Source organism: Dipodomys spectabilis, unplaced genomic scaffold (genome assembly GCF_019054845.1).
Source record: "Dipodomys spectabilis isolate Male_0828 unplaced genomic scaffold, ASM1905484v1 ptg000178l, whole genome shotgun sequence".
NCBI lineage: Eukaryota > Metazoa > Chordata > Mammalia > Rodentia > Heteromyidae > Dipodomys > Dipodomys spectabilis.
This window is the reverse complement of record NW_024870855.1, coordinates 13458177-13479456: the sequence shown is the minus strand read 5'-3', so window position 1 is coordinate 13479456 and position 21280 is coordinate 13458177. Positions and strand designations below refer to the sequence as shown.

The 21280-nt window shown below is 46.4% G+C and overlaps 1 protein-coding gene across 1 annotated transcript in view; it reads left to right on the top strand.

Moving 5' to 3' along the window:
- Nucleotides 1-737: 737 nt before the first annotated feature.
- Mindy4 (MINDY lysine 48 deubiquitinase 4) overlaps nucleotides 738-21280 on the top strand; it is a 91512-nt gene continuing 70969 nt past the window's right edge. The window contains exons 1-5 of the mRNA XM_042695057.1: nucleotides 738-837; nucleotides 7219-7338; nucleotides 11447-11673; nucleotides 13014-13260; nucleotides 20514-20914. Coding sequence (XP_042550991.1) covers nucleotides 775-837; nucleotides 7219-7338; nucleotides 11447-11673; nucleotides 13014-13260; nucleotides 20514-20914 — 1058 coding nt within the window. The 5' untranslated portion in view covers nucleotides 738-774. The remainder of the gene's footprint in view (nucleotides 838-7218; nucleotides 7339-11446; nucleotides 11674-13013; nucleotides 13261-20513; nucleotides 20915-21280) is intronic.

Below are 21280 nucleotides of genomic sequence, written 5' to 3'. Positions count from 1 at the left end.
AGGATAAGTTAAGGTGATGTGTGTGCAGCTAGCTCTTGGTGCTCAAGGCACCAAGGGGCAGAGGGTCTTGGCCCTTATCTTCAGCCTTTAGGAAGCGGGGTGCGAGCACCCGGGGCAAGGGGTCAGGCGTCTACAGGCTGCTGTGCTAAGTGCGGCCTAAGGGATGGCCCGACTGCCACTCAGCTCCCCAAGGGCAAGGGCAAGAAGCAGGAGCAACGCCCACTAGCGTCAGCCCGCCCACCAGCGGGAGGCTCCTCCCTTACCGTCCCGCCCCTACGGGGCGGAGCCATGCCCCTCCCCCGCCGGGCCCCGCCCTCCCCGGAAAGGGGCGGAGCTAGCTAGGCCGCCCGCGAGAGCCCCCTTCCTCTCTGTTCCCCGCAGGAGGCCCCTCCCTCAAGCTCCGGCCCGGGAAAGGGGCAAAGCCAGCCTTTCCTCGCCTCGCGGGAGGCCCCACCCTTCCTGCTCCTGGAAAGAGGAGGTCCCAGCCTCCCTGCCTGCGGGAGGTCTCTCACTCCAGCCCCGCCTAGGCCCTGGAAGGGGTCGAAGCCAGTGCATCTGCCTGAGATAGACCCCGCCCAGATCCGTAAAAGGGGCGGAGCCAGCGCGCCCGCCTGTGGGAGGCCCCTCCCTTCAGCCCCGCCTAGGCCGGGGATATGGGCGGGGCTATCGCCGGCGCCGCTGCTGCCGTTGTCACGGCAACGCGGCCATATTGAGCGCAACCGACTCAGAGGCCGGGGTCCCCGTCCAGCGTGGCTTGCAGACCAGCGGCACAGCATGGACGGCCTTTTCGTGGAGGAGGTAGCCGCCTCGCTGGTGAGGGAGTTTCTCAGCAGGAAGGTAAGGCCGACTGGGCCTCGCACCAGGGCCTCCGCGGAGGAGCAGCCTGGCCGCCGCTGGGGGCCGCAGGGCCTGATCCCTGGGGGAACTAAATCTTCCGGGGGCCACGTTTCCGATGGGACTCGTTTCTCGGATTCACTTCCGTTACGGCCCACACTTCCGATAGCCCGACGAGCCTGGCCTCTCGGGTCTCGGCTCCGGGCTAGATGCCCCGCAGGCGGGCGGGAATCCCGAGCGGCCTCCGCAGTTTGGGGGGCGGGGCCGGGGGGTTCCGGGCGGGCTCCGCGGGGCGAGGGGCTTCGCAGGCCGGCGGGGTCACCCCCGGCAGACCCACCGGAGTGCTTCCGGGGCGCCCCAAAGTTATCCATGTACAAAGGGCTCAGGTTTTTAGCTCGGGGGATTCCCGCCAATGCATCGATTCTTGGAAGAGATTTTTGTGCGTCTTGCCGTTGTCTTGTCCCAGGGGGTTTTGGAAGTGTTTGCAAGTGGAGGACCTGAGCCCTCACTTCAGGAAAAGGGGAGCGGGAACTGGGGTCACCGGCATGGAGTTTGGGCTTTGCACCAAGTGACCGAGAGCTAAGGATACTGGCCGGTTCTGGGTGTCCTTGTGATACATTCAGCTGGGCCCAGGGCACATGGACAACACGCACACATGCACTGCTTTGAATGGAGCAAAGAGTAAGGACTGAAGTTAACCTAGTGAAGGTTCAGATACTCGATGCTAGTTTTCAGTGAGCTCGCACACGTCACTCATGATTCTGACATAGACACAACGTGTGCATTAGCATGCTATTCAGCTTTACACCTGCTTCCCCATCAAGCATCTCTTTTGGAAGTACTTTTGTGTGCTTATCGTAATTTATTTCATTTTAAGTTTGGTTACCAAGAAAACTCCCACTGAGAGCTTTCTTCTGTCTTTCTTTTCTGGAGCACAGATGAAATCCACGGGTGCCTACAGTTTATCTTCCCACTCTTATTCTGGCTTCTCTCCTATGTTTTGCTGTATTCTGCCCTGATTCATCTTTAGTCATAGTTTTTCCAGACTTCTTTGCAGATGATTTCAGTAGTCTGTCTCATCAGTTGCCTTACTTAGGTTATAGTTAGCAAATCTATCTGTCTCAGGACTGAAAAACTGACCTCTGAATTGTATATCATCTATTCTCAGCTTAAATAAGATTAATTAGACCTTGCCAGAGAACCACGCAGACAATCCAGGTACAGAGAACAAAGAAATGTTTATTGCCGGGAAAGGGGGCCAGCAAGACTCCTCACAAAGGAGGAATGAGAAGAATCACCGGCTATTGTCTAGGGTGGCCTGTATAACCTAGGGGGTTTAGGGGTGGTCTATATAATCTAGGGGGTTTAGGAGGGCCTAGAAGGGGCTAGGAGGCAGAGACCCGAGTGTGGAAGTGTGGGCCTGGGGCTTCATCATGGCAGACTAGATTTATGGCTGCTGTCCAATAGTAGATAAGGGTCCTGCAATTGTCCAGACCTAAAGGTCACTCTAAGGGGCTCTTGTTGCCTTCTATGGTGGTAGCTGCCCCAGATAAGTGCCATCCCAAGGTAAAGGGGGTTGGAAGTTGGTTATTTACTGCCTTTACTATATGGGCCTGGTGTTGCCTAGGAAACGGGTATGCTAAGCTGTGGAGAAGGGAAGTAGTGGATTAAGCTATGGGAAGGGACTCATTTTGCTAACATCTTTTCTTGGAGATTTTTTTTTTTTTTCTCATACAACTTTTTTATTTTTATTTATTTTTATTTTTTTAATTTTTATTTTATTTTATTTTTATTGTGAAAATACTGTACTGAGGGGTTACAATTACATGGGCAAGATAATGAGTACATTTCTTATCAAGCATTGTAGCCTCCTCCTTTGTTTCCCTCCTTGGAGATTTTGTAGCCACCTGACCTGTGCCTGAATGTCATTAAGGACTTGTCCCCAACCACTCAGAAAATCACAAGAGCTGTGACCGCTATTCTTTTATTATTATTATTATGAAAATACTGTACAGAGGAGTTACAATTACATGGGCAAGATGAGTACATTTCTTATCAAGCATTGTTGCCTCCTCCTTTGTTTCCCCTTCCTATCCCTTCCCATTCCCCTCCTTCCCCCCACCAAAATTGTAAAGTTCATTTTTGGACATAAGGACTTGTACATCTCATTGTTGCAACGAGTTTACCTGTATCCCTATTTAAATGATTTGCTTTTGCCCTTCCCCTCCACAAATTATACCAACACCAAATACAGTGAAAACAGGAGTTATACTGTGGGGGAGTGACATACAAAGCAACAAAGAAATCATCTTATCAATATGTTGGAAACAATCGCATGAAAGAAAAAAAAACATTTGAATACTTATCTTGGGGTTCATTTCACCTAAAATCAACATATCTGACCTTTTCTGCTTGTCTCAGACATATACTAGTTATTGCAAATAAGAGAAACCATGGGACCTATGTTTCTTTGGGCCCGGCTTACTTTATTTAATATAATTTTTTCCAAGTCTTTCCATTTCCTAAAAATGAGGCAATGTCATTCTTTCTGATGGAGGCATAGAATTCCATTGTGTATATATACCAAATTTTCTTGATCCATTCATCTACTGAGAGGCATCTGAGTTGGTTCCATATCTTAGCTATGGTAAATAATGCTGCAATAAACATAGTTGTGCTGGTAGCTTTAGTATGGTCTTGTTTGTGATCATTTGGGTAAATACCCAAAAGTGGGATTGCTGGTTCATAGGGAAGCTCTATGTGGAGTCTATTCTTATGGCCTCTGCTCTAGCAGAGACCCTATGTTCCTCACATCACTTTGCACAGTCATAACCACAAGAATTCTCACCCTAGATACCTATTCACTTATCCAACTCTTTGTTTTTTCTTTCTTTCTTTTTTTTTTTTTTTTTTTTTGGTCGGTCGTGGGGCTTGAACTCTGGGCTTGGGTGCTGTCCCTCAGCTCTTCAGCTCAAGGCTAGCGCTCTACCACTAGAGCCACAATGCCACTTCCAGTTTTTTGAGTGGTTTATTGGAGATAAGAGTCACAGACTTTTGGGCCTGGACTGACTTTGAACTGCAATCCTCAGATCTCATCCTTCTGCGTAGCTAGGATTACAGGCATGAGCCACCGGTGCCTGGCTTCCAACTCTTTCTAACAGAGCTATACTTATACCTCTTCCTTTCATGAGACTAGGAGGCTAAGAAATTTGTCCAGACTATGTTACCCCTTTTGCACAAAACCCTTAAATGGCTGGGTATAGTGGTGTATGCCGCAATCTCAGTGCTCTGGAAGCTGCGGCTAGAGGGTCATGAGCCTGGGTTACATAGATCTGGTTACAGACATAGACACAACATAGTCCTCTTTTCCTTTCCACCATCATTAGACTACAAGGCTTTTTGTGAGCCATCTATCAGTTGGAACTCATCTTCCAGTTGGTCCACATTGCCCTGACCCTTTGCCTGCATGTAGCTTCTTGAACTCAAGAGGACATCAATGATGGTCTTCTGGTGAATAGGATCCATGAATTGACCCATCTGGTGCCTCAGCCTCCTTGTGTATGTGGTTCACTCCCATTACTTTGTCCTCTATCTGATGTCTGCCACCCTGTCTTGTAGTCATACCTTGGGCTGTCACCAGCAGCGTCTTTTCCATCAGACCAGCTCCAAGCACCCCACCTGTTGTCGTTTCTGGCCTATCCCCCTCTTTGCTCCTGCACAAACTGTTCTTCAGCTTGCTCTGCATCTTAAGTCCTGTGTTCCTGCCAACTTTATGTAGCCACCCTACCCCTGCCTTCCTGTAGTCCCTTCCACATCTAGAATCCCTCCCACTAATAGAATGTGTGCTCTATAGGAGCTCCACCATCCTGCTCTCTTTCCATCTTAGTCCTCTGATCTGCCTGCACCTGCACAGCTGGATGAGATCCATGTTGACGCATAGCTTTACATCTCCCACCACTCCCCCTGTGGTGTACTGGGGAAGGCTGTCTACCTGGTTATACCTCTCTAGTGCTGGATTAACATTCCTAATGTTTTCTTTCAAACCCCAGAGCTCTTTCTCATAATTTCATGGAGAAAATAAGCAGCATCTTCCCTCGTGCTCCTGGGGATGGATCCCTGGACACCATAAAACCCTTGTGGGTGCTTTCCCCATTGTTCAGGCCCTGAGGCATGGCCCATTACCATCCTCACAGCTTTTGCTGGACATATTTCTCCTTATCTAGTATTAGCACATATCGCATTCCTACAGTCAAAACATGTGCTAACATTATCTCAGACCCATACAGCCACTAGTCTTTTCCCTTTTGTAAGAAAACCTCATGGAAGAGCTGTGTGTACTCTCATTCTAACACTGTTCTCACTTTCTTTTTCTTTTTTTTTTTTTGGGTCCAGTCCTGGGGCCTGAACTCTGGGCCTGGGCGCTGTCCCTCAGCTCTTCAGCTCAAGACTAGTGCTCTACCACTTGAGCCACAGCGCCACTTCCGGCTTTTTTCTTTTTGCTTATGTGGTGCTGAGGAATCGAACCCAGGGCCTCGAGCATGCAAGGCAAGTGCTCTACCACTGAGCCACCTTCCCAGCCCTGTTCTCACTTTCTGAGACTTGTTTCAATCAGATTTTTTTTTCCCCTGCCCACAGAGACTGCTCTTGTCAAGGTCATCACTGACCTCTCATTTTTACTCCTTTTCCTTCTGATATAATGGTTGTGTTTGCCACAGTTGATTTCTCTTGTCTCCTCCGAGCTTTCTTTCCTTCTCTCAGGTGGACCTTTCTAGGGGTCCTTCCTAGTTACCCCTGCCTTCCCTGACCTGTGCATGTGGCAGGGCCCAAAGGCCAGCCTGTTTCCTCTTCTTCTCTCACTTGTTCTTGAGGCATCTCACCCAGTGCAATGAGTTCCAGTACCACCTGTGTGCTGACAATTCTCAAATGCCCATCTCTAATTGACTTCTTGAGCTCAGATTCTTTCCTTCTATATCTGTAACATTTTTACTTGGATGTCTAGTAAACATTTCAATTATTAGCCTGTCTCTATTTGTCTAGAGATCCTCCCCTAATGATCCACAAATAGCTGCCTATGTAAAACAAGCCATGTCTCTAAGGTTTTGGATACTTGCTGGGTGAGTGTTCAGTTCAGTCTGACATCCCCTAGAATGCATGCTGGCCTCATGGGTAAGGGCTAGTCTCTTGTACTTCTCCCATCTAGCCTGTCAGCTAGTCTGATGGCTTTACCATCTAGCATGTGGAGAATGAAGCCACTTCTTACTGCTTATGCCACAGATGCTGTGGTCTAGGCCACCCTTCTTCAATGTGTATTGCTGTTTTCTACTTAGCCCCCTGCCTCCTCCATCTATTTCTACCTAGCATCCAAGCAATTAAAAATAAAAGTTACCACATCCTTACATTGTCTTGTGACCCTTTCCATTTCACAAAAGCCACCATGGCCTTTCCATGGCTCTGGAAGTTGTCCCTGGCTCTGAGGCTCTAGACATACTGGCTCTTGAGCCTCTTCAAGTTCTCGCAGTTGTTGTTCCTTGCTTGGAACACTGTTCCTTTACATGTCTGAATGGCTGCTCCCTATCACCTTTTATATCTCCTTTCGTTGTCACTACACCTTCTATAAAGTAGAAACCCTTCCCCACACCCTCTCCTGCCCCCTCATCTCCTTACCCTAACATGTAGATGTTTTCATAGCATATTAGACTATTGTCTTTCTCCCTCTAATGTATGCTGTATGAGGGGTTGATTTTGACCTGATCCTGACCTCCAGTAGCTTGAATAGTTCACTTGTGGTTCATTCTCTAAGATTCAGAGGCAGAAACTAGAAGACAGAAGTGACCACAAAATGACTTTCCATGATATTTGCATACTGAAACCCTTGGAGACCAGTGCCCCTCATCTCCCTATGGAGACCTTTGCCCCTCATCTCCCAATCTTCTTTCATGTTTTGTTTCCATACTGCAGAGTTAGGGTCTCTTCCCCAACAGAGTACTAGCTCTTATTCCTGCTGCATTTGTACAACCAGAATAGAGCTGGCACATAGTTGGTTCAGGGCCAGTGGTTGAGTAGATAGAGATTAAGGGAGCTGTGTGGGACCTAGGACTGGCTGTCATGGGGGTCCTGCATTTTATTCCTTGTCTAAAGTGAGTTGACAGCCTTGGCTGACCTCACTAGGACACTGTAAGATCTGAATAATAGTTGCAAAAATGACATTGAGTATAAAGGTTATGTGAAAATGAAAAAAATGTGTTTGATCCTTGCATACCCTTGTAAGGAAGGCCAGAAGAGGCCGATTATAATGAATACCAGCAGACTTTGGTTTATACTGCGTCAGAGAATGGAAGGTTTTGATTTAAAATGGCAAACTGTGACTCAGACCTCTTCCCTCAGGGCTTAAAGAAGACGTGTGTGACCATGGACCAGGAACGCCCACGCTCTGACCTCAGCATAAACAGCAGACAGGACCTCCGTAAGGTTTTGCATCTCGAATTTCTATACAGGGAAAACAAGGTGTGTGCTTTAAGATGTGGTGTGAATAGTGCCACCAAGTTTGATCCTGCCAAAGCATTCAGGGCTCTGCCAGCTCTGGCACAGGCTTGGGGGACTGCTGGCCAGCCCTGCCTGCAGAGAGAGAAGCAGACTGTGGTGTTAGTTGTCTTTATGTTTACTTTGAGCCCAGCCTCTGACAGTCATCCCTTGTGCTCCTTCCCACAACGAGGGTATTTTAATAAGAATATAGCATGCACTTATACTGCAAATTTTCATCCCCTAATGCATATGACCTCCTATCTTTGGTCTGAGTGATGGCTCGGTCTTAAGGGTTTGGTGACATAATTCAGAGAAGCAGGAGCTGAGAAAGCAGATGGACTGCACTTCCTCTACTGGAGGGCCTCTCTGACCTGCCCCACTGTGACTGCTTTGGCGAGCCTGTAGCACTCTCGTTTGTCACAAGAGCCCAAGAGTATTTCTGTGGTTGCTCAGTGTCTGCCTCCCCCATGGCCTTGGATTTAGCAGAAGGCAGAGATTCTCTTTTTTCACTCTTGTGCCCCCATATGTAACACATTGTCTGGTGATATAGTGAGAAGCCAATAAATATTTGTAGAATGAGTTAATGATTGGCAGATGAGTGAGTACATGAATGTAGCTACAATTCTGACTTGATTGTCCTTTCTGGTTGGAAGATAGAGCCTTCATTGGATTAAAAAATAAGTTCTCCAGCAAAGCCTGCCTAGGGATGGGTATATTGTCAGAGCCAGGAAAAAACTGGCAATTGATCATGTAGTTCTGCATCTACTGTAAGTTAGCAAGCAAGGCACTGCAATGATATCCCAGGTGGAAATCCAGTATGCAAAGTAGGACACCATGCTGTTAGAAGTGGGGGGGAGAGGTCCTGCCTTGGCCTTCTGGGCTGGACCCTTAGGGCTCAGGGGAATAGCTTTGAAGCTACTGTATGGGGAGTGGGGAGGGGGGTGGAGAGAAAAGTGGCTGTCCTAGCCCTCATAGCCAGAGGTTCTGATCCCAGTTCTATCACTGTAGTGGTGGTCAGGCTTATTATTTTTAAAGTCATAATCTTATTTTCAAACGAAGTCTTGACAGATTGGACTGGTAGGGGGTAAGGTCTTCGCTGTTTTCTTTTTAATTTTTAAATTGTTATTATAAAGGTGATGTAGGAGAAGTTACAGCTATGTAAGTCAGGTAAAGAGTACATTTCTTTTTGGACAATGTCATCCCTACCCTTGCTCTCTCTCAATTTTTCCCTCCCATCTCTACCCACAATTTGTATAGTTCATTTTCGACATAGTGTGTAGTGCATATCATTGCTGCATTTGTTTACTCTTTGTCCCACCGTTTCTGCGACCCCTTACCTTCCAAAGACAGACAAATGAACAAATAAGACAAAAAGAAAACAAAAACAAGGAAGAAAAAACCTCGTTTCCATTTCTTAAAGCTCCTTTCAATAGATTTATATTTTTTTCTGATCAGAGGCACATAGGCATTGTGCCAAAGCTATTGTTATACATGCAGAGGAACCTTTGGTCACTTGCAGATCTCTAAGTATATATCAGGGAGGACCTGAAGCCAGGTGTTTCACCATGAATAAAGTGGAATTTCAAACAGCTGTGTAAATCTTAGACATTCTTGTGCTCCCCTCTGAAGACGTAGAGGCTGTAGTAGTTGTGCCAGAGGGTTCGTGGAGCTATCACATATTAGAACCTTTCTCTGGGGCTGGGCTGACATCCTTGTCCTCTGGATGCACTCCTGTGTGCCACCCTGGAAGAGGAAGACTGCAGGTTTAGCAGCAGCTAGTCTCCCCCCTCTAGGCGCTCAGTTCTGAGGCAGAAGAGGGGCAGTCTGCTCATTTTAGGAAGATTTTATGTAGGAATGAGACTATTTGGGTACATTGGAATGTAAACTATACATTTGCCTAATTTTCAGAAGTTTCTTTGCCATTCATGTTATTTTTATTTCCTCCCTGACTGTGGTTTCCCTAAGTAGCCATTCTCTTAAGAAACACAAGATACTTCCACTAGATTTAATAAGTGCTTTGATTACTTGATTGAAGTTGCAGTAAATTAGCTCTGATACAACGAATTGGAGCCTATATTTTACAGAAAAATGTGCTTATTAGTCTTATCTATTTTATGATAATTTTGACATCCATTCAGCCCAACACTATCATGATTCTAGGAAAACCTTGTAATTTATGGTTAATGTTTCCGGTAACTTGTTTTCCCTTATAGGTATACAGTAGATTAAAATGCCTATATAATTTCCTTATAGGTATACAGTAGGTTAAAATGCCTAGCTGAAAATTGAGGTTTTGAAAAATGTCTAGACTCCTATGAAAGCTATCTATGTCTCTTTATGTCAAATGATGTGAAATCCTAAGTTATAATCCTGACAATTGGGGTCCCAATTCTGTCTTATTGAGAGAAAAATTAAGAAGGTAGAAATAAATGACATATTTCCCTTAACTCTCTTCAGTCTAAGCTTTGTTTAGACTTAGGCAAAAATTTTTCTTGGTCTTGTACTAAACAACAACAAGAACACCTTCTGATTTTAACTGTCTGACACAATTGTTGAATTTGGTCCTCCTCCACTGTCTTTTGGGTCTTGATCAGATTGTTCTGCAGCCCAGAGCTGAGGAATAACAATGGCAGGTGTGGCAAGGCCAGGTCTTCACTAAGTTCTTGTCAGACATTGTGGTTCTGTGGCAACATCACCACATGGCACATGTCCAGCCATAGCTCATCAGGGCCTCACTGTTTCCAGGCAAATGGGTTAAGAACTGTTAGGTTTTTAAAGAGGCTGCTGTGTAAGAACCACACCATGCACGTGGTATTCAGGTAAGGTGTAGGTTTATTCATTGTTCCAGCTGGCACTAGGCCAGATTGGCACTCTACTTGGCTGGGAAAGAGCATCTGACCTCTGGCCATGCCTTATCTAGGGTAAGGGGGGGAAGGTGTGGCCAGGTATAAGGAGGTGGTACCAGCTATGAGAAAGGTGTGGCCACATCGAATCCAGATGTGACCTCAGCGCTTGTGGATGTGACCTCTTCCAGGTGTGCCAGTTGCCTAGATAATGCAGGTACTGGGTGGAGACTTGGCTGCGAGGAGGGTGGAGTCTGCTTGCCATCTAGGAGTGGACCTTACAAGAACTGACACTGACATGGCCAGGAGCCCAAAGTCAGCCTGTGGATTGTCACTTGGATAGCTATGTCTGTTCAAATTACTTGGGATTTTAGGAGAAATCTAGGCTCTGATTCTTGCTGATCTGGCTGAGTCCGTGTCCTTGGGAGTTTTAAAAACTTCTGAAGAGAACAGCACAGGAAAGGTTAGAGAATGTGGGTATCATTTAGTCCTGCTACTGAAGAATTTCATTTGTTTTTTAAAAATTAAGGTGGGAGTATAAACTGAGGTAGGTCTGACCACCTGTCTATGCTTTCCATACTAACCTTTTGATCCAGTTGTCTCTAATTGCTAGTGTTAAAAATTAAATGTAGAGCTCACTGACTAAGAAAATATGCAGGTCCCAAGAGCTTATGAATCTGTAGTTGATTCGGGTTTATATTGATTGAAGTTTCATTCTTTTGTATTTTTGGTCAGTCATGGAGCTTGAACTCAGGGCTGGGTTCTGTCCCTGAGCTTTTTTGCTCAAAGCTAATACTTTACCCCGTTTGAGCCATAGCTCCGCTTCTGGTTTTGGGGTGGTTAATTGGAGATAAGAGTGTCATGGACTTTTCTGCCTGGGCTGGCTTTGAATTGTGATCCACAAATCTCAGCCTCCTGAATATCTAGGATTACTGTCAATAGCATCTGTCTTATAAAGTTATTCTTGAGGGTTGGGGGGAAAGCAGATGAGATTTGCTCTGGCATTCCTCTGTTCTCATAGTTTCCTATAATTGTTGAGTTGTGTGACTATTGCATTGGTTGATAGATCTTCTTGGGGTAAGGGTTTTGTCTTTATTGCTACCCAACACAGTGCCTGGCAAATATACAAACCAGTATGTGTTTGCTGAAAACATGGAAATGTGAAAACATAAGTGAGAAGTTAGGCAGTTTATGTCCCTCCCCCTGACTCATACAATTAATGATTTTTTTCCTTTTCTCAATAATAGGCAAAGGAAAATCCTCTAAAAACAAGCCTTGAACTCATAACCAGATACTTTCTGGATCGCTTAGATAGCAATCCAACTCAAGAAACTCAAATTCCTGCACTCCCAGTTCCAAAGAAGAACAACAGATTGCCACTAAGATGCTCAGAGAGCACGCTTGTAAACATATATGACCTGGAGGATGAAGACATAGGATGGAGAATGTCACATTCAGAAGCAAGCAAAGCCAGGTGTCAGCTCTTCCCATTTTAATCTGGGGTCAGCTTCCTGTTGATGCTATGATAAAGCACTGTACACCTTGTGGACCTGTCAGGGAGCACGTTCCAGAGGAGCACAACCATCAGCACATACAAAGGCTTCATGGCTTACAATGGATGACATCTTAAGAAACCTATCAGCTATTTTTCCCTAATGACACTAGACAGACAACCTCTCCCTCCTCCTGCCCTGATGGCAAGGGTCTTGGTTTACCCCATTGTCCCCCCTGCACTGCTTCTGTGGGTACTGTCCTGGTCCCCAGGCCTCTAGTTAATTTGACGTGAGACTCTGAGCTTGGTACAACACAAATCAGGCCAGGCTGGCCCTTGCTGAAAGGGCAGCAGACAGCTCCTGCTGCTTTTAGGAGAAAACATGAATTCCCAAGGATAACTTATAAAACCTTGTCTGTTACAAGCCCTCATTGCTCACTCAAGCACATTTGCTTCATAGTCTATGTGCAGGCCTGGGGCACTCCTGGGGTTCTGTGCCTACTCAGTTTCTTGATTCAAGAAAGCCTTGGCTAGAGAACCTTCTGGATGTTCCTAGGCTGGCCTGAGCATTTTTCTCGACACAATCTGTCCCAATCACAGTAAATGAGACTGCTGCCCTTCTGTGTGCCTTGGGGCTTGATAGGCAGTGTAGTGGAGAGGTATCAGTACTCAGGTATGCTAAAGGCCAGGGGTAGTCCACAGCCACACTGATCTGCCAGTCAGAGGAGTGCTGACTTCTAAGCTATCCCCAGTGGGTTCCTTTCTACTAATTTCTCTTGCTTTGTCTCCTGGGCTCAGTCTTTTGCCCTCTCTCTCTTTAATATTCTTCTCACACATTGTCTTCTCTCCCTTTCCCATGTGCTACCTCTCTCTTTTCTCTCTCCCCTCTCTTTCCCATGTGCTTTCCCTTCTTTCTTCTCTCTCCCCTCTCCTCTCTTCTCTCCCCTTTCTCTTTCTCTCTCTGCTGTGAAAAGCTGGGGAGTACCAAGCTTGCTATAAGTTTTCTCCACTGCTGTCAGTGGTGTGTTTTCCATGGTCACTCGTGTGGGAGACCAAGGATGCTTTTAAGTCCCAAGGCATTGAAGGATGCTAGCATGATCATTATTTTATTTTATTTGCTGGTCTTATTTCCTAGGCTGGACTTACTCTGAGACCAAAGTATTTTCTATTTTTTACCTTTTGTAGAGCACTAACTAGTTAGGAACCATTATTTAGTTATGAATCGGCCTATTGTGAATGACAGTTAAAGGTGGGAATTTGCTATCATTGTTGCTGATTGAGTCAGAGGACTGACACTATCTAACAGAAACATTCCTTTGCAGACATGACAGTCATGATGAGGATGTGCTCAGTAATTCTGTGTCATGCAAAAGGCCCATACACAGAGAGAATGCCACATCCACAGGCCCAGGTGGAAGCCCCTCCTTGACTTCTATGTGGGAGAAGATGGTCCAGCTTCCTTCACCAGAGCCTGCCACGGATGGGAAGAGGCCAGGGGAGAAGACCAGGCCGAAGGCTGGCCTGATTGTCCGAGGCATGATGGCTGGGCCCATGGCCAACTCCCCACAGGTGGGCTGCTGTTTCTGCTGTCTTTAGACTGGGCTTGGGGGACCACTTGTATTTGTAGGGGCCTCACAGCCCCCAAGTGGGGAATCTGGGTGGGGGTAGAGAGAATGCATGCTTCTATTTCCCTGGATCTTCCAGAAGTGACCCCACAGGTCCTTAGGCAAGCCTCATCTCTTAATCTCTTCCCTGCCCTTAGTTTACCCATCTTGTCAGTGAAGTGGATGCTGTGATTTTGAATGAAGCACATGTTTTCACCTGTCTCTCTATAGTTGAAGAGTGGAGGACTTGTCTGTCTAGAGGACATTTTTCTTTAAACCATACTATTTAAAAAGGGGAGCAGAAGCTGGTGGCTGACACCTGTAATCCTAGGTACTCAGAAGAGGTCTGAGATCTGAGGATTATAGTTCAAACTAGCCCAGGCAGGAAAAGTCTCAGACTCTTATCTCCAATTAATAACAGAAATCTAGAAGTGGAGCTGTGGCTCAAGTAGTAGAGCCACAGTAGTGCCCAGGCCTTGAGTTCAGGCCCAAGGATCAGTGCCCACGTGTGCGCGCACAGACACACAGACACACACACACACACACACACACACACACACACACACACACACACACACACACACACACACACACACACACACACACACGAACAAAAATCCTGTCCTTTGAGTTTCATGGGCTTACTTTTGTTTTTTCTCTTTCAAAAAATATTCCAAAAATTTTACATCTTTTTTTTATGGCCTCCTTTGGGGAAGGGCCATAGTTTGGTCTCATTAGGTGGGGACTTTACTGAGTAAGGATGTGAGTGTGAAAGGAGTTCACAAAAGAAAGAGCAGAGAAGCAGAGCAGAACTAGCACCAGCCATTCTGGAAGCGTAAGCAGAGCTGTGGCAGTTGTCTGTTTCATCTTCCTCACACTCATCTAGCTGCATGTTTGAATGTGAATGTTTATGGCAGCACTGTTCTCCTGAATCACATAGGCCCTCTCCCTATCCCTGCCTGATCCTGTGGAATCTTCTCCTGACTCATGTAGACCCTCTCCCTGCCTTTGCCTGATCCTGTGGGAACTTCTCCTGATTTACATAGGCCCTCTTCCTGTCTCTGATCAATCCTGTGGGGGTTTCTGATTCACATTCACCCTCTCCCTATTTCTGCCTGATCCTTGGGATCGTCTCCTGATTCACATAGGCCCTCTCCCTGTCCCTGTTTTTTCCCATCCTGTGGGTCTTCCCTTGCCCCTGCCTGATCCTGTGGGACCTTCTTCTGATTCATATGGGTCCTCTCCCTGCCTCTGCCTGATCCTGTGGGATCTTCTGATTTATATAGACCCTCTCCTTGCCTCTGCCTGATCCTGTGGGGGTCTTCTCCTGATTCACATAGGCCCTCTCCCTGCCCCTGCCGAATCCTGTGGGATCTGGGCTCAGAGTTCTCATTTCTCGTGGCTGTTGTCTCTTTTTGTAAGGCAGTTATATGAGATCCTTTCTGGCCTGGGTGGGGTCAGATGAAGGGTAGGAGAGTTTGCCTCCCCTGTGGTTCAGGCCACACTGCGATGCCACGTCTTACCTTAGGTGTCTTGTTGAAGAAGGGCATCACACACTGGACAAAGTCCACAGGAAATAGGCTGGGAAGATGAAGTATCTGGAGAAAATTCTAAGCTTGAGATGTTTAAACTTGTACAGAGAAGTCTTAGGGGTAGAATGTAAGAGTTTTTTCACACATAGAGGTAGGGAATGTCCCAGTCCCAGGATGGCAAATGTGGGGCTTTCAGACTGCCCCTCTATGATGCTGTGCTTGTGAAAGACATTACTAGTGGATCTCAGTACACTTTTTTCTTATGAAGCCTTGGTATGACTTCAGAATATCCCAGGCACCTTGAGTAATGACTTTCCATTGATGGATGAGTGGCATGTGAGCAAAAATCTTGTCATTGAGGGTTGAATCCATGAGCTCCTGTGTGTGAGGACCCATTAATGTCGTAGGGAGCATGCAATTTGTACTGCTGGCCTTTCTAAACTGAGTGTTGTGGGATTGCCTTTTAGACTCCTGAAAGCCAGCTGGCCCCTTGCTGGCAGAAGCTGCTTGTGGCTCTGAGCTCCCTTGCTCTGGAGCAGGCTAGGAGTAGGGTAGTCATATGCTAATAGAAGCTTGATATCCCTTGCTAATCTGCCAGTGGCTATTGGCCCCTCCATGCTGGAGCAGGCTGGGAGTAGGGTAGGGTCATGTGCTAAGTGATGTCCCATCACTGCTTGTCTGGGTGAGAATTCAGACCATATCAGTAACTTTTAGATGCTTTAGTCTCAGGATCTCTTTATTTGTCCTAAATAAAGAGAGCCCAGAAACTGGTGTTGTATTGGTTGGATGATGACATTTGCTATTAGAAATTAAAAGACTAAGATAAGAAGATATTTACCTACTAAATTATTCAAAATATAAATTACTTCATTTAAAAGTAACAAAATTTTAATGGGGAAAACTATTTTTCAAAACAGGGCTGGGAAGGTGGCTCAGTGGTAGGGCGCTTGCCTTGCATGCTTGAGGCCCTGGGTTCAATTCCTCAGCACCACATAAGCATAAAAAAAGCTGGAAGTGTGCTGTGGCTCAAGTGGTAGAGTGCTAGCCTTGAGCTGAAGAGCTGAGGGACAGCACCCAGGCCCAGAGTGCAGGCCCCATGACCGGACCCAAAAACAAAAACAAAAAACTATTTTTCAAAACAAAAAAATGAGATGATCAGTAACACTGTTTTGCGTATTAAAAATCTCTTTAATGTCTGGACTTGTTTTTGCTGCTGCAAAAGTGAGTTTGTTGCATTATGCTGTTTTAGTTGAAGAAAATTTGTCCAAAAATAAAGGAAAAAATACTCTAGTTTTTTCAGAAAATGGGGGTTATTCACTTTTGATAATACCCCCAAATAGACAAATTGTAGTGTTTTTTTTTTTTTTGACTTTCCTTTCCCTTTTAGGTTTTATTTTTGTGCCTGTCCTGGAGCTTGAATTCAGGGCTGGGTGATGTCTTTGGGCTTTTTTGCTCAAGGCTAGCACTCTACTTACAGTCATAGCTCCACTTCTGGCTTTTTGGTAGTAAATTGGAGATAAAAGTGTCATAGGCTTTCCTGTCTGGGCTGGCCTTGAACCATGATCTTCAGATCTCAGGCTCCTGAGTAGATTACAGGTATGGCTCACTAGCACCTGACTTTTATTTTTATTTTAGTATATATTAGTTGTACAAGGGAAGTTTCATTGTGATATCTTCACATGTGTAAATAATATATTCCAATTGATCTTACCCTGTTACTCTCATATCCCCTCCCTCTTCCTTAAACTATTTCAGCAGATTTCATTGTTCTTTTTTCATTCATACAAATAAACTAGACAAATTATAGTTTCTTAATTTTTTTTCCTGGTCCTGGAGCTTTTTTGCCCCAGGTTAGCATTCTACCACTTGAGCCACAGCTATACTTCTGACTTTCTGATGGTTAATTAGATGTAAGAGTCTTAGAAACTTTCCTGCCCAAGTTGGCTTCAAACTGATACTCAAAGCTCAGTAGAAACTTAAGCCATGTGAATCAGCTTTTTGTAATACATCAGTTTCCATTGGTCCACTTGCCCTTGAAGCCTTTATCCTGGCATGATTTCCTAATACGTTGCCTTGGTCATTTGGATAATGTTGGTTACTGAGTTGTGTGGATTGTCCAGATACGGATACATTTCACTATATCTATATCTCGTTTGTTGGTGTCACCACCCAGCATCTCAGAAACGTCTTTAAGTACTTTAAAGCCAACATTGGCAGATAGGTTTTTCCAAGATTCTGATTTTTACTCAGCAGTTTGTGTCTTAACACTGACAACAGTATACCATGTGTTTCCCTTGGTGTGACAAGTGCAATTTATTTTCATGAAATGCCTGCCCCATACCCCTGTCAATCTTGGTGGTTCATCTCTGGGTAGTTGAGTGAAAATAGCAGCAGCTGCAGTTACTGTGCAGACAGTTGCAGAAGTTCTGACTGTAGTCCTTTATACTTAGCAGACCATTACAGAAGAGATGGTTGCAGCTCTGACTAGACTGAATGAGGTTCATAGCATTCATGCTTAAGTATGGATTTTCTCAAGTGAAATTAGCATTTTATTTATTCCCTTTTATTGCCAGTGCATGGGGCTGAGGAATACCTAGAACCCATGTGACATTTGGTACTGCCACCCTGATTTTTGATGCAGGCCAGCATTTTCCCACTGTTGTGTATATGCAGGCAACATCATGGAGGCAAAGAGGTAGTGTTATTACTGTCTGAATAAGTTTTCTATTGCCGTAACCATAACCAAATGCCTGACTCTGGATAAAAGGAAAGAGTTTTTTGTTTTTGTTTTTGGCTAGTCCTGGGGCTTGAACTCAGGGCCTGGGCTCTGTCCCTGAGCTTTTTTGCCGAAGGGTAGCACTGTACCACTTGAGCCACAGTGCCACTTCTGGCATTTTCTGTGTATGTGGTAATGAGGAATCGAACCTTCATGCATGCTAGGCAAGCACTCTACCACTAAGCCTTATTCCCAGCCAAAAGGTCTGTCTGTCTGTCTGTCTTTCTTTCTTTCTTTCTTTCTTTCTTTCTTTCTTTCTTTCTTTCTTTCTTTCTTTCTTTCTTCCTTCCTTCCTTCCTTCCTTCCTTCCTTCCTTTCCTTTCCTTTCTTTCTTTCTTGTCGTTCATGGGGCTTGAACTCTGGGCTTGGGTGCTGTCCTGTGCTCTTCAGCTCAAGGCGAGCATTCTACCCCTTGAGCCACAGCGCTGCTTCTGGTTTTCTAGTGGTTTATTGGAGATAAGAGTCTTATGGACTTTCCTGCCTGGGCTGGCTTTGAACTGTGATCCTCAGATCTCAGCCTCCTGCGTAGCTAGGCATAAGCCACTGGTGCCCTGCTCTCTCTCTCTCTCTCTCTCTTTTTTCCTCCCTCCCTCCCTCCCTCCCTCCCTCCCTCCCTCCCTCCCCCCCTTCCTTCCTTTCTCTCTCTCTCTCTCTTTCTTTTTGCTTCTTCACATTTAAAGATTGAGAGGCCATGTTTGAATGGCCCCATCTGCTTAGCTTCTATGAGGGGCTTCTGGTTGCCTTGTAGCCTGCTGGATGGCATCAGGACAAGAGAGCTTGTGAACGAGATGGGCATGTATGTGGATCAGGAATTCAGGTTTCCTTGTATAAAAATTCTTTCTTGCAATAATGAATCTAGACCTGTACCACTTCTTTCTGCAGTTGCTGCCTGTGGACCTATCTTCCTTGTGCTGGGCTTTACTCAGCACCTGCACACTGGGAACCAGGCCCTGGGGGATGCATTATTATCATATCCACAAAAATAACAATGACTGCTGAGCGCCCGTGACTCACTCCTGTAATCCTAGTTACTCAGGAGGTTGAGATCTGAGGATCACGGTTCAAAGCCAGCCCGGGCAGGAAACCCCGTGAGATTCTTATCTCTAATATAACCACTAGAGAACCAGAAGTGGTGCTGTGGCTTAAGCGGTAGAGCGCTCACCTTGAGCTGAAGAGTACAGGGACAGCACCCAGGCTCAAGAGTTCAAGCCCCACGACCGACAAAATAAATAAAAAAAAGCAATGACTGTAGTAACAATGACAACAAAAATAGTTTTGAGTTCCCAAAAAGGGTGTGGGGAACCTCAGGGGTGAGTGGGCCACACCTTGAGAACTGGTGGGCCAGTGAACACCAGGTCCTGTCTGTTGTGACATTTAATTCTTCGGTATGTGTACTTTGTTTCTGCGGTGGTATTGGTAACCTGGACCCACTGTACTGCTCAGGGTGTGGCCGACAGCTTCTGCTTTTGGTAACTGTTTTGGGAGGCAAGGTTTCCCAGGAAACCTGAATCCTATGAAGGGCATCAAAAGATGTGAAGCTGGATTTTCCCCGGATATTCTGGAAGCTCTTTGGTGCTTTGGCCACATTTGTTGGTTGCCCAGGAGAAAAGAGCCAAGGTGGGTTAGGCATGTCATCATTTCCACTACCAGGCCAGCTTTGTGATTGAGGGTGAGGTGTCAGGGCTCCTTGGGGGTGACTAATACCTTCCTGACTCTGTCAGGATGCCCTGGCAACTTTGGGAGCGTGTTTACAGATTCCATTACACCAGAATCTACATAATTAGCTCTCTTCATTCCAGTCCAGCTGACCATTTGGCACTGAATTATTTCTGGTTTTTGGAAATGCTGAGAGGTCTAGAAAAAAACCTAAACCAAGGAAATGCCTAGTAGGTTTATTTTTGTCCTTCACTTCCATTACTGTCCCACCCCCAGAGATGAGTAAGAGGAGCACTGATTCCCCTAGTTAGTCACAGACAGGAGGAAGGCAATTTCACCCGATTCTTTTATTTCAAAAAAATCAATGAAATCTTTTTTTTTTTCTAGTCCTGGGGCTTGAACTCAGGGTCTGGGCACTGTCTCTGAGCTTCTTTTGCTCAAGGCTAGCACTCTACCACTTGAGCCACAGCACCACTTCTGGCTTTTTCTGTTTATGTGGTAATGAGGAATCGAACCCAGGGCTTCATGCATGCTAGGCAAGCACTCTACCACTAAGCCACATCCCCAGCCCCCAAAACCAATCAGATCTTGAGTGTGACCCCAGGGCGGTCTTTTCCTTTACTGATTCACCATCTAGAGGGGCCTGAGATTGAGTGTTACTGGGGATGGGGAACAGTAAAGGTTTGCCAACTCCTGTGATGCCTGCTCTGATAAGGGCTGCATTCCACCTACCTGCAACCTTTGGGAGGTGATGGCCACCACCCTATCTACCCCCAATCCACCTCCTGCCTGTGGGAGGTGATGACCACCACTCCATCCATCTCCAGCCAACTGATCTGTAACTGGAGGGAAGTGATGGCTACTATTCTGTCTACCACCAACCCAAGGGAGGTTATGCCTGCCACTCTATCCACCTCCAACCCATAGGAGATGATGGTTGCCATCCTGTCCATCTCCAATCTGTGGGAGGTGTTGGCTCTCAGTTCATGTCTAACCTGTGGGAAGTCATGGCTGCTACCCCATCCACCTCCAGCTGAGGCCCTTGTAGTAATGGTGTAAGGAGGGCTATGGACTCTGGAGTCTATATTTTCCATGGTGGTAGCATTGAGTGACACCTCCCAGGACTGGCAGGATGTTAAAAGAAGGGGTTGGAGAGGGAGCAGGCCCCTCTGGGGAAGGGAGATGGGGGAAATAGATGTATTTATTCCAACTCCACTAGGTGGGACCCTCATTGCCTCTGTGGTTGCCCCTCAGGACTCTTTGCGCAAACGCTCTCTAAGGCGATTTCCACCCTCAAACGTCAAGACCCAGCCCACAGAGGAGGAAAGGCCATTGGTACACAAGATTTCTGCCCTTGCCCCGGCCTATGCAGGCTCTCAGGGGGTACTGGCTTCCGGCAGCAGTTCTGTCTCCAGGACCCCCCCAGGCCAGCAGAGCAAACCCATCATGGAGAAGCTGGAAATTACCCCCAGCAGACAAGAGCAGCCCCTACAGGACAGACTCAAGCTGAGGGGTCCTTCAGAGGACAGCTCAGCAGAAGATGGTCCTGCAGCGGTACCCTGGAAGATGCACTTGTCTGGTGGGAATTCAAAGACCACCCAGGAGCTACTGGAAAGAACCTTCAAGCAGCAGGACAGCCAGGCTCTTCCTCTCAGGTGAGCTTGCTGAGCAAAGATGGTGACTTTCCCAAGAGTGCGTGCTGCTCAGTCCCTTACGGCCTCCAGGGGGTCTCTGGGACTCCTCAGTCTCCCATTGTCAGCCTGTGAAGTGGGCTGGGTGGGTGGTGGTGATCAGCTAGAGGAGAATGGAGTCAGAGGTCATACCTCCAGGGGCTACAAGATATATCCAATCTCTTCTACTTCTTCCCCTAGGTGAAAGAAGGCTTTGATAGACGGCTGGCCCCAAAAGAGTTGCTGCAGTCAGCCAGGCTGCAGCCACTCAGTCTGGCTCTGTATACAAGGTGTTTCCTTGTTTCTAGGTACAGTTAGGAATTGTCTCCCACCAGCCCCTTGCTGACATTT